General features: G+C 40.7%; 1 protein-coding gene across 1 annotated transcript; it reads right to left on the bottom strand.

Annotated features, from left to right (window-relative positions):
* Positions 1-4,389: 4,389 nt before the first annotated feature.
* Positions 4,390-9,212, bottom strand: LACC1 (laccase domain containing 1). Its single transcript, XM_072355044.1, has 5 exons — positions 8,645-9,212; positions 7,525-7,706; positions 6,868-7,033; positions 5,328-5,553; positions 4,390-4,564 (listed from the first exon to the last, which is right to left on the bottom strand). Exons 1-5 carry the CDS (start codon positions 9,210-9,212, stop codon positions 4,390-4,392), a joined length of 1,317 nt encoding a protein of 438 aa, XP_072211145.1.
* Between the last annotated feature and the right edge of the window lie 4,155 nt (positions 9,213-13,367).

Genomic DNA, 13,367 nt, shown 5'->3' with positions numbered 1-13,367 from the left:
TTTCAAATAAAGAAAGCCAAAGTAGCACAGAAATGTTCTGCTTTACCAGTGCATGCACTTGAATATTCCTTTAGGACAGAGCTTGAAGAGAAATGTGAAGATACTTATATCAGGTAGATAGGTCTTTCTATTGCTGTCATTGATAAAATCAGTTGAAGCTGAAACTCTGAGCCAGAATTACAAATCGCTGTCTGAAAATATTACATAACATAAAGAAAGTGGAATTACACATCTTGAAATACAAACATTGCTTTTAGCTTCCCTTCTAAATTGCTCTGTTGTATGGGTGAGCGCACCCCACATTTTCATGTCACAACCCACTTCGAATGTTTAGATGAAAAACAATCATGGTTATAAGTTGTGAACCTCATTTGCCCAAGAACTGAGGAAACGACCTCTTGGATAAAATTAATTGTGAAAATGAACTCCTGTAGTGTAGTAACATATTGATTTTGTCTCAGATCCCTTTTCTGTTTCAGGAATCAAATGGAAATCCATCTCGTGCCCTTGCTCCCATGACTGTCAGAATCCAGGTTGCCCTGGAGACACAACGTCAGATTTGCAGAAGCAGAGCAGAGGCATCGGCCCTGAGGCCCTCCAGGGACTGTGCTGCTGAAATTCTTCTGCGGGTCTCCTTCGACCCTCACGTGCTTGCAGACAAAGAGAGGCAGCAAAATATCTGTAACACGAGATGCTACTATACATTAAACACTTACTAATTTAAAAAGCTAGCTTCCTTTTTCTCTGCGTGCCTGTGGGAAAGCTAGTAATGTTTTTTAGCAGCATGGCCACAGGCACAGTGTATTTAATGCAAGAAAAGCAGCGAAAGCTCTTTTTCTTGTGAAAACGTGATACCAGATAGCAATTAATAGCATCCTGGATACAAGAATATACCCAGATGAGACAGTCCTTAAATCCACATACATTTCTAACTGAACCATTCATCTGGGAACACTAGGTAGTGTCTGCTGGAAACAGAAAGATCAAGTCTCCCTCACAGGATGAGCTTGCAGTCCATCTGCAGAGGGATGTAAATCCCTCAGCAGGTCAATACATTATTTCCTCCATATCCTCACATATAGGATTTGCTGTTCCCATCACTGCACTGTCCTGTTAAATTACTGCATGGGAGGCTGCAGCTCATAGAGGACATAGGCTCTGTGAGAACAAAAGCTTGGTGCACATGACATCAGTGTGCACACATACACACGCTGAGCCGCGGGACAAATGGGCGCAGCACAGCTCCCTCTCTGCATCACCCAATAGCAAATCAAGCATGGAGTGGAAATGAGGATGGCAATGAGGGAATCCAGGAATACTGATTTTTTTGCTGTGTAGGGCAGGCATTAGGAGCTTCTGCAGAAACCTGGAAGATGGGAATGAGTTAGAGGAAAAGAAGTTTCATGCCACTGCTAGAAAATTGCATATGCATGCAATGGAAAGGAAAACTTGTGCTCCTCTGCAGAGAATGGACTCATCATCCCTGCAGGGGGATTGTGAGTGGTGCTGGACAGAAAGACAGCAATAGGTGGGAGTTAAGCATGAGGAAAAGAAAGAGGGTGGCAAAAAGATAGCTTTAGAAACCATGTTACAGTTGGGAAAGAAACACCAGAACTGTGTCGGTGCTGCACCACCATGTTACTGAAATAATAGAATATAAAACCTTTCTCAAACATATCTCATACACTCCATTTTGATATATAAATGCAATTGAAGAGACCCATGTTCAGCATTGACTTTAGCCAAAAGCATTAACTGCACGGTAATATTTACCCAGACCAGTATTCATTGTGATCCTGCATTTGCGCTTTCCTCAGGGCAAACCACAATCACAATTAATGATGCTATTTAATAACTTAATAATGGGGCAGAGGCAGCTAATATATTCACGGGTGAGGTTAATGAATGAGATCAGGTCAAGAGGAAGGCACAAACAGTTTATGAAGCTTTTTAGGAGCTTCCCTGGTGGCAGTGAATCGGGTATGATCTGCTTGGGACTTTTAGTGAGCAGCAGTAATAAAAATGAGTAAATAAAAAACCCCTCCATACAGATGCAAAATAATCGTTTCTGCTTTTTATCATGACCTCACTTTAAGCTTTATTACTATGTTTTTTTATGATTTGGAAAGAAAATGTGTCATTGTTGGCAATGACACCACATGACATACAACTCAATCTGTTTGGAAACTCATTATTATTATTTCTTATTGGAGTTCTCCACCTCAGTGATCTATATACAAAAGGCCGCTTCCTGTCTTGACAGGTTTGCAGTGTAGGTAATTTAGTGCATAAGAACTAATGAACAAAGACCTTGGAATCAATTTGCCTTCTAAAAGGTAAAGCCTGTGGTATTTCTTCTCATTTCCACATTCTGTCCAGCTTGCATAGTCCTACCATGACCTGTAAGTGATATTTCTTTAAAGAGAAAGAGTCTTTGCTGTTGTTCTGAAGCAAGTAGTAACAAGCCAGGGCTTACTATCACTGTTGAGTTAATGTAAATTACTGTGCTGTTTGAGCATTTGAACTGTGGTAACTAGCATGGCTTCAAGGTCTTCTTACTCACTACAAAGCAAAACGCATTAGTGTAAAGCCATCTAGGAGGTGAGCTGGGCTAACAGCAGGCACGTGGGTACCTGTAATGTGCTTCAGCAGCTGAGCAGTACCTTGTAAGCTGAGTAACTCACTGCTTTTGATAGCATGCTCTCAATCCACTGGGGAAGGGGATTAGGCGAAGGAAACTGACAAGCTCTGTCAGAGCTGTAGGTGCAGGGACTGAATGAAGGCAGCGTAGTGCTGCTGCTTCCACACTTGAAACAGCAGAAGGGAAGATGCCTGGATCACTCCCCTACTACATCAATCGGTGCCCATGAAGTGGTTCACACAAGATTCTGGGGCAAAGGGGCAGAATTGAAAGGTGAAAGCAGGTTGCTATTCTTTAACCCAGTGCAACAAGACAAGTTTTTAAGTGTACTTATATCATTTAATACTTGCAATAGTTGGTAATACACATATATACATACACACAACACATACACACAACACGATTAGCTGCCATGCAGTGACATGCTTGGTAGCAATAAGCTGCAGAGCATTGTCCCTCGTGGATCTTGCACATCCAGTCTGACCCCAGCTGCGAACATCAAATATTTGGCAATGTACAGAGGCCAATGTACTCAGTACCAAGTCCTTCCCTGACAAGTGCCATTCAAAAGTAAATGAAACGTTTTTTAAAGTATCTGTTCTCCCAGAGGACAAAGAAACTTTTAATTTGGTCAGTTCTGAATCACAGACCAACCGAATGAAAAATAGATTCCTCTTCAAGCACACGTATCGGAATAACATGGCAGATGATGACATAGGCAAAAGAGCTCCACTGCGCTCTTCAAACATCTCTCTGAAAACCCAAATACACACAGCAGCCAAGGATGGAAGAGCAAAGTGAGCGAGCACTGACCTCTAGTGGACTAACCACTACCGAGCTTGAAGAGAATGAGAAGTTTTGTTGTTCGCATGTCGTAACTATAGCACGGAACCACAGTATGACAGAATGGTTTGGGTTGGAAGGGATCTTAAAGCTCATCCAGTTCCAACCCATCTGCCATTAGCAGGGGCACCTCCCACTACACCACGTTGTTCAAAGCCCTATCCAAGCTTGTCTTTCAACATCTATTGTAACATGGAGAGGCAAGTTTTCTATGGCCATAAGAAAAGAGTGCAGACTTAGAACTAAGACTTAATATAAGACAGATAAGATAGCATGTATGTTCATGTTTCCTGAGTATTTTATCTTTAAATCAGCAATTGACATATCCTAGTAAATTCTATTTATTTATTTATTTATTTATTTACAATTAAAAAGGGTTCAAATGAACATTAATATGTTTGCAATATCTTTCCCTAAGGACCTTCTGTTCTTCTGTCCTACTTCCAAGTTATTTTCTTTAAGTACCTTGGAGCACTTCCTTAAACTAATCTAAACAAAAACATTAGCTTCATAAGAAGCTAATGAAGACTTTTGGTGGGTTTGTGTGTGTGTTTTTTTACTACCCTATGATAATGAGGTTTATGGGAAATATTTGATCAAGATAATAGGGGTCTGCATGGGTCTGGGAGCTTGCACCTGGCATTACAGAAGTACTTAATTACTGTCGTGGATTGTCCTTATTTCCTTTGAAACCTGTCTTACACAAGAATTATTGGCTCCATACACAAGGCAGCTCTTCTTTCCTCAGAATGGCAGGGAAGGGAAGAAGCAGGAGAATCTCAAGTCCTGTATACTTCCCAGTGCAAGTGCATGAAACAAAGAAGGAAGAACTTCTATGAGGAGAGCAGGATAACAGGCAACCAGACTTACTGTCTAAATAATACTAAATATTATGGGATACTATGTCAGTCTCTGATTGATATGAAACCAATTTGTGTACCGAAGTTAGTGCCATCACGAAAGTGAGAATAAAATTTATCAGGGTGGCATGCAGTACAGAAAGTGATATTTTGGTTCTGGTCTGTGACAGAATCATCTTGGATGTGCTCAGGAAGAATCCCACCACTCTCCAGAAGAATCCTTCAAAAAAGACAAACAGAAAACAAACCTTTATTTTTATATCTCCACATTTGATGGGAATGGTTTTAAACTGAGACAGGGGATGTTTAGGTTAGATATTAGGAGGAAGTTTTTCACTTAGAGGGTGGTGACACACTGGAACAGGTTGCCCAAGGAGGCTGTGGATGCCCCATCCCTGGAGGCATTCAAGGCCAGGTTGGATGTGGCTCTGGGCAGCCTGGTCTGGTGGTTGGCAACCCTGCACATAGCAGGGGGTTGAAACTAGATGATCTTTGAGGTCATTTTCAACCCACGCCATTCTATGAGTCTATGTTTCTGTAATTTATACTATTCAGACAGAAACTCAAGCACCAGCTGAACTCATTGTGTTCATATTGTGGTTGGGACTTATATTCATTTTTCTTTTTGCCAACATTAGACTGAAATGATTGCTTTTCTGAAGCCGTTAGAAACACTTAATTTGAAATATATATATATAATTCAAAAGCTAAAAGTGTAACAGCAAAATAATACTTGAAACCCAGTAAAGGTGAGTAGATACCTTTCTTTCAAAAGGTATCATTTGTTGATCTGTAAAGTACTAAAAAGCGCTTTAAGACAGAGAGTACCCTCACCATAATACTGCTGCCCAATGCTATTCTGATAACTACTGTGGAATTAGCACTATGAGTTCTTTTGCTTTCATGTCTAGTCTACTCAGCACAAAAATAGCCAAAAAAAAACTCAACCCTGCTTGCCATGGAAATGAGTTCTGCAGACTTACCGCGTTGCTCTTCTAATATCAATATATGGAGCTGCAGAGTCAAACTGTCGCACACACTTTGGATCAATTCTGTGAAACTCTTCAGCTGATTCACGAGGAAGTTTATAGCAGCAAGGTCCTACAGACGGTCCCAGGACCACAAGGATATCTTTCACATTACAGCCGTATGCAGATACCATAGCATTTACTGTGGCCATGGAAACTCCTAATAACGTGCCTTTCCATCCTGTGAGAAATGAGAGGGTGAAAAAAAATAATAATCTAAATTGTCTCTTCCACCTTATGTTAAGTAAAAGCATGTTATTATTAAAGATCCAGAAAAAATGAGTATTTTTAAAAAATAAGCTGCTGTCATGTTTTATGTGATGATGAGTATAGCATCACTTCGTGGAGATGTAAAGTGGAGAGAAAAGCCCTCCAGCCTTAGACTTCACACCTTGACATCATTCAGAATAGGTTAAAGAAAGCACAGCTTTGAGTCCTTCTATCTCAATTCGAGTCCTAGGAAGTCTTTGCATTGCAGTGTGTCTCACTCCAAAGGCCAGGTTATCATAATAACTTTTCCTGTTTTCTATATCCAAAGACCCTATATCTAATTGTCTGTATTTGTATAAGTAGCAACAGTATGTGTTCAGGTTAGACATGAACTGAGGTGGGACTGGACAGGAAGGAAAGGATGTAGGAAAGGAAAACTTTAAGATAGCTGGAATCATTGTGAAGACTGTGATGTGGGAATGAGGGCTGAAAACACAACTTTCTCCTTTCTTCCAGAGAATCATGGTAGAAACAGTTTGCACTCCTCTTAATTTCCCTGACCTAAACTCACTAGGTTGGAGAATAACAGCTTTACTGAAGGAATGTCAAAGTTTTCATCCTCTTAGAATGAGTCACAGATCTGTTTTTATTTTGGATAATTTTTATGAATGCATGAACACCTGTCTGAAGTAAATGGTTACTCACAAGTTCTATGTAGGGGTGAAGCTTCCCAAAATATGAAGGTGAGTACTAGCATCATAGCTGTGAATAAACCCTCAGCTCTGCATTCTCCCTGATCACATAAATACAATCTTCTTTTTTATTAAATAGAACCGCTCCAACAGGAAAATCATACTACAGCACACACGATCAAGCCTAACATTTGGGGCATATTCTGAAGTCAGACATATCTCCACACTATCATACCCATCCCTGCTTTGGTTTTACACTCAGTGTCTGGGCCAACCAAACATTTCATATGATCCAAAATGATTTTCTGTGGGCACTGGATTTTTAGATGCTCTTTACACATGAAGTTTGATGGCGATTAGAAAATAGCAATTTAGTTTTCACTAAAAGGGAAAAAAAAAGTACACATAATATTTAATTATTATCACACCTATGAAATCAACAAATTTCAGAGGTCTAAACTGTAATGTAAACTTTTATTTCATCTCTATTTATTTTCTGTGTACTTTCAGTTGCTAATCCATAATTCTTTGTTCAAATTTCCCTTAACAGGGGTCTTCTAGTTATTTTGATCTCTGTGATTTAAAGTCCTTACCAGAATGAGCAGCACCACAGGCTTTTCTGACAGGATCAGCAAACAGCAATGGTATGCAATCAGCCCCTGGAGCTGCTATTGTAACACCTTTCTGATTCGTAACTATTCCATCATAGCTGTCAGGCTCTGTCTTTCCCATAACACACACAGCATTAGCATGATCGATCTGTCAAAATAAAAACAGAATATGCACAGTGGTGAGACAGTAAAAAGCATTCTGATTAATGCAAGATGGTTGTGGCTTTGGTTGGGATTTTTCTTGCATAGAAAAGGCTCTTCTGCACCAACTGCTATGCATGAAAATCAGGCACTCTTGTTCAAATGCCAAGCAGATGTATCAGTAGAAAGACACCAAAAAAGCGGTATTGTTTGTTTATTTTTAAGAAAAACTACACTGATCTTTTATCTGGTTATTCCACTCTGTGGTAAATCACAGGTTAGAATATACTTGGAAGAAACAATGCTGCTTCTCCATGTTGTATCAATGGCTGACAGTTTGGATGGCCATTTCCTCATTTGAAGTGCCAGCACAAATGTTTTAATTGCCCTGCTTCTCACAGGTTCTTGCTGAGAAAGTTAAAAATAATTCCTGCAGTTTTAGCCAATGATACATGAAGGAAGATCTGATTATTTTACATAAATGCATTGTTAAAATACCTTGACTCTGTGAAAGTTCTCTGGATTGAATCCTGCAGCAGTAGCAAGCCTGCGGAGGTTTTCTTTAACAACAACTTGTGGATCTCTCCGCTTAGAACTGCTGAAAAGGTTGCAGGAGCTTAGAGTTGGTATGTAGGAGATCCCACCTGTCCTTGTGGTGAATCCGTGTAGGAAGATGTCATCTGACAAAGTGAGAATGACAAGAAGCAATTGCTTTCAACACAAGACCAGTCCAAATATTACATGGCTTTATACTGAAGAGAACTGGGATCAGACAAAGAAGTTCAGTGCTGCTTTACCTCTTATTCAACTCTGCCATTTAAATTCTCTTGCTCATAATCATAATTCTCTGAGAGGTTTAAGGAGATGGAGACCTGGCAGATGTAGCCTGGCTCCTTACAGAGGTGTAGTGCAAACCTAAGAGAAGAGGCAACTCACTCAGGAAAAGGAGAACAGATTTTTAAAACAACATTTAAAAATGTTAAAAATGCCCCATTCCTGGAGGCATTCAAGGCCAGGCTGGATATGGCTCTGGGCAGCCTGGTCTGTTCGCTGGCAACCCTCCACATAGCAGGAGGGTTGAAACGGGATGATCATTGTGGTCCTTTTCAACTCAGGCCATTTTCTGATTCTAGGATTCTATGATTCTGTGATTTCAAGGTGGCAAATGAAATATCAGTTCTCAAGACTTCAAGAAACTCAAATATGTTTTTGAAGTACAGTGGAAGGATCAAGAATTTCTTGCATTATTGAAAAATCCTGTTTTTACAGTGTGAAGCCTTTATTGTCACCTCATGCATCAAATGGAATTTCTGGGTTTCTTGATAGGGTGAGGGTTCTGTATGGCAAAGCATGTAAATCCCAGATAGAGGGGAAGAGATTTACAGTCTGCAAAAATGCACTCATTAGACCTAGGCCTCTCTCTACTCTGTCTGTGTCCTGGAAAAGACTTGCAGGTCTTTTACTGTATTTCCATTATTGCTTCCCCCCAATACATTATTCCAATACCACATGGAGATATCTGCTGCTATTTCCACATCTTACCCATTTTGCAGTACCCCTGAAGAAATACATTCATGAGCAGTCTACATAAAATCTGTTAGCTGGGATAACACTCTACCTGGAATTAGGGGAGATCTGAGGATGGTGAGCTCCCCGTTCAGGCTTGGCAGGCTTTCCAAGTGCATCTGAATCTCAGTTCGGATGAGTGCCACATCCTGTGTAGAAACTGTTTGCTCTTCACTCTTTGGTCCAATTGTCTGCAGGTTATTACAGTCAGATGCTGCCTTTAATTCCTCAAATTCAAACTGGTAGACTGCAGTAAAGAGATGGTCTATATATATTTTCATTAATTCTTTCCTTAGGGAGGGGAGAATAACTTTAATGATGCTTAAGTCCTTTTCATCAAGTATTTGTTTGATGGCGTACAACACAGCAGCTGTATTCTCAGCACATACCACCTCAAGTCCTTTCTTCATACTCTGGAAATCTCTCAGAGCTGGAAGCAAGGATTCTTTCTCACCCTTCCTTTCATTCTCTGGCTCCTGGCAGCACATGACATAAACAAATGGAGCAGGTGTGGAAGAGCACTTCTCAATAGCTTCCAGGGTGTTACGCAGTACTCCTTGAACGTCGTTGTGCAAGCTGGCTGACAGGCCGAACAGATCGATCAGTACTGCTTCCACCATATTCCTGGCTACTTAAAAATTCCTACAGGCCAAAAAAGCAAACAAACACAAAAAACAACTTTTCTTAGAATTTCCTCTGCTCCATAAATAGAAAATTCAGAAAAAGTATGGCAGCAAAATAAGTTTATGACAGAAGGAAGTGATGACACCCAAAGGGACCTGGATGACCTTGAGAAGCAGGCCCACTTGAACCTCATTCAGTAAGGCCAAGTGCAAGCTGTTGTACTTGGGTTGCATCAATTCCACATATGTGTATGGACAGGGAAAAGAGCTCCTTAAAAAGCACCCCAGCAGAGAATGGACTTGGGGGGTTCTGGTGGACAAAGAAATAAACCAGAAGTGTGCATTTGTAGCCCAAGCTCAGGACAACTTTATCCTGAACTACATCAAAAGAGGAGTGACCAGCAGTATGAGGGATATTATTGTCCTCCTCTGCTCTGCCCTTGTGATGCCCCACATAGAGTTCTGTGTCTGATATGTGTCTGTGATCTGGGGCCTCCAACACAAGAAAGATGTGGAGTTATTGGAGCAAGGTCAGAGGAGGCCACGAAAATTATCAGAAGGCTGGGGCACCTCTCCCATGGAGAAAAGCTGAAGGAGCTCGGCTTGTTCAGCTTGTAGAAGAGAAGTGTCCAGGGAGATTTCATTGCCTAAAGGGATCTTACAAACACAATGGTGATAGAATTTTTACATGGACAGATAGATATAAGACAAGGAAGGGCAGGTTTAAACTAAAAGAAGGGAACTTTCAGTTGGATGTTTGGAGGAAATTATTTAGTCAGGATGGTGAGGCCCTGGGACAGGCTGCCCAGAGAAGCTGTGGGTGTCCCATCCCTGGAGCCACTCAGAGCCAGGCTGGATGGGGCTCTGGGCAGCCTGAGCTGCTGAGTAGCACTGCCATGGCAGGGAAGTGGAACTGGATGGGCATTGAGGTCTCTTTCAACCCAATCCACTATCTGATACTGTGATTATATGAAAACTACAGGAAACTGAAATTATCTTACATAGCTTTTAGTTTGTCTACCATCTCACCTACCTAAGTTTTATCCCAGATCAGAGATGAGAAAAGGTTAGTCCTTAACATTAGATTTATTGAATCACTTAGCACACATTAACATACTTGATCTCTGACTGTGGGACCTTTTGTGAGGGGAATCAAACAGGGAGGTTTTCACACTTTAAGCTTGCTGGGGCAGGAGGAGTTTCTAGAACAGTTTTTTGGAGGCACATCATACATTTGCTGCTGAGCTGGAGATAATATCTGATACCCCTCCTGGCAGTATCAGTGTTGGGTTCTGAATACAGCCACATCTTCTCTGATCACAAGATATTTACTTCTGCTCTTTCGCATTATCGACAGCATCAATTTGCTCATTTCTGACTTCTGCTTTGGGGGTTATATGTTAGGCTTAGTTCTTCTTCTCAGGACACATAGGAACTCAGCACAGGATACTGAAACTTTACCAAACAACACAAGAAATAAACAATAGAACACAGCACATCCTCCTGTTTCAGTTTCTGCTCCATGCTAGCTGCAGTCTTTCCCTGAAATGAAGATGTACTGAAATTGTTGAAAACCATCCTGTAGTATGTGGCTTTTCTTGTGGATTGAAATGAACTGTTCATGAATGCAAATTACTAGTTTACAGGAACAAAGATTTTGAGAGTTATAAATCTTGGAACTCAGTGCTCTGCTACCAGAGTCGCATATATCAGATAAGGTCTGGGACTGTTCTCCTGTTTCATTTCCTCATTTACCTCTAACTACACACTCTGGCTTCACTGTATTTCATTATCAAGCAGAACATGCAGCGTCAGTGTGTACTTGAGGCCTATCACTATGGGACACTTGGTGCCCTTCCTGGCATTTTGTTGTTGATAGTGGACCCTAGTTTCCACACTCAAATAAGAGGTCAAATTCTCTTCTCGTTTTAATGGATTGTTTATTCAGAGAAGGTTTTACAGAAAACATTCTTTGTTTTCTTCATTGTTCTTTCCTCCAGACTGGAAGAAAAACAATCCTGACTGAAAATGATGTTTTCCTTTCTGCAAGTTGAACACTTACAAAGATTAATTAGAGACTATCAAAGCTGTTGAGCTGAAAGTATCAAAATGTGACAGCAGATAAAAGCATCTGCCAGGGAATTTATGACTCTAGATTTTACTCAGGGTATTATTTACACAAAACTGATCACAGACTTCAGAGAAAACAGCTTGCTCAGGAAACAGTGTCAAAAAAAGGCTCATGTTAAAGATTGTGACTTGGGAAATCAGGGTATTTCCTTCCTTACCCTGGCACTCTCTATGGGAGGTCAATAAGAGTATGACAGGTCCTAATCTAGGTAGAGCTAATTGACCCAGCAAAGGCAGTACAACAGAGGGGTGTGGTAGAAAAGTAGATTACTGCTCCACTTCAGATATGTCAATAGAGGAGAGCTAAGTAGAGCTGAGGGCCATCCCCAAACTTCCCCGTAGAAATAACACCAAAGAAAAGGTGGAAGAAAAGTGTTTGCTGAGGGAGAGGTAACTGCCTGCACTGTTATTAAGCCATCTGTGCATTATCAGAAGTGTGCAGAGGCAGTTATTGAGGTGTATGCACAGAAACAATGGGGCTAATTCACCCTCCAACCCTTCCAGTTTTGTAGCAGAGTCCGACTCTTTTACAGCAGTGTCAGAAATGCATTTACTTAGAGTTATAGTAGAACTTCAAGACTGCTTTCTGAGTTCCCCGAACAAAATCCAACTCAAAATGCAGGCTTGCCAAGCAAAGCAATGTTTTGGCTTATCAGAAATGCACCTCTGATTATTCAGGTTTTAAGCAATATACTCTACACTCCCAGTGTTCCATGGAAAGCCACACTGCACGTAACTGCATCGGAAAACATTAAGTGCATTTAAAAATGGAGTTGCTCATTTCTGCATGCAATGTAAGACAAATACTTGCATCAACTTGAAGCCAGGGCCACTCGTTAACTGTTTCACTCACCCTCTGAACCTCTGTCCAACACAGAAAGTTGAACAGTAAAACTATCCTCTGGCACAGACTTCAATAAAATAAAATAAAGAAAATGATAGACGAGGAGAGGAGATCGGGAGTGAAAAGGAGAAAAACAGAGGTGATATGGAAAAGAAACTGTAAAGTAAATAAAGTCAAGTTGTAGAGGCAACCCAGAAGGACATCTTGCTTTTTAGCAATTTTCAAAAAACCCAGATGTGTAATTCAGAGAATTGGTCTAGACAGGATTGCTGGCAACTTCCTGCATCTGTGAATCTTACTGGTCATGTTATCTTACAGAAAGTCAGAGAAGTGATGTTTCTTTCTTTCAAGAGAAAAGGAAAAGGATATTTAACATCAGCCGAAAAGAGATACCCAGAGAAAACAGACCACTGAAGCAATCCAAATGAACATTTGTACTAAAATTTCAAAAGCAAAGAACTAAAAAGGGAAAAAAGTCATAAAAACCTCTTAAATTTGATTAAAACATTCTGCTTCTCTTAACTTAGAAGTATTTAGGAAAGGTGGAAGAAACAAATCACCACTTAGAATGAAAATACTGAAGTATATGCAATTTTCATCTGTAAACTCACAAGTTTAAAGCACAGGTATTTACTTACACAGGCAAAAAGTTCTTTCAGCCTCTTGAAAATCATCATCTGATGTAAGCACACATTGCCAGCTTTATATATCTCACATCTCACAGTCAGTCCTACAGCTGATTTGCACAAAGTGGAAATTCCTATTCTAGGTAAGTTCAGAGTGGGAACCTGTATTTCTTCTTCATGATGAGACCCTGCTTTGTTGCTGTCACTGTGCACAGGAAGTAACAAATGGCACTGAAAAGCACCGCTGTGATTCAGTGCCTGGATAGCCCTAACCCCGGAAGCAGCATTAACCCTGCCATGAAACCCACTTCTGTCATCACACCTAATGCATTAGCATTGCACAACCTCAGATTCAGAGATGCACGGCACACCAGAGCAGTGCAAGAATACAAAGGAGTTAAGGCAGCACTTGTGCAGACCGAGATGTTCCTCTTCTAAGAAATATGTAAGGCAAGGTGCACGTAGCTGCATGTTCCAGCCAAGGATTTGGCAGTCAGTCAAGAAAAAACATATTCATCAGGACTTAAGGGTTACGAGAGGCCAACCCTCAGC

The sequence above is a fragment of the Excalfactoria chinensis genome, chromosome 1 (genome assembly GCF_039878825.1).
Source record: "Excalfactoria chinensis isolate bCotChi1 chromosome 1, bCotChi1.hap2, whole genome shotgun sequence".
NCBI classification, from domain to species: Eukaryota; Metazoa; Chordata; class Aves; order Galliformes; family Phasianidae; genus Excalfactoria; species Excalfactoria chinensis.
This window is presented reverse-complemented; position numbering and strand designations above follow the sequence as displayed.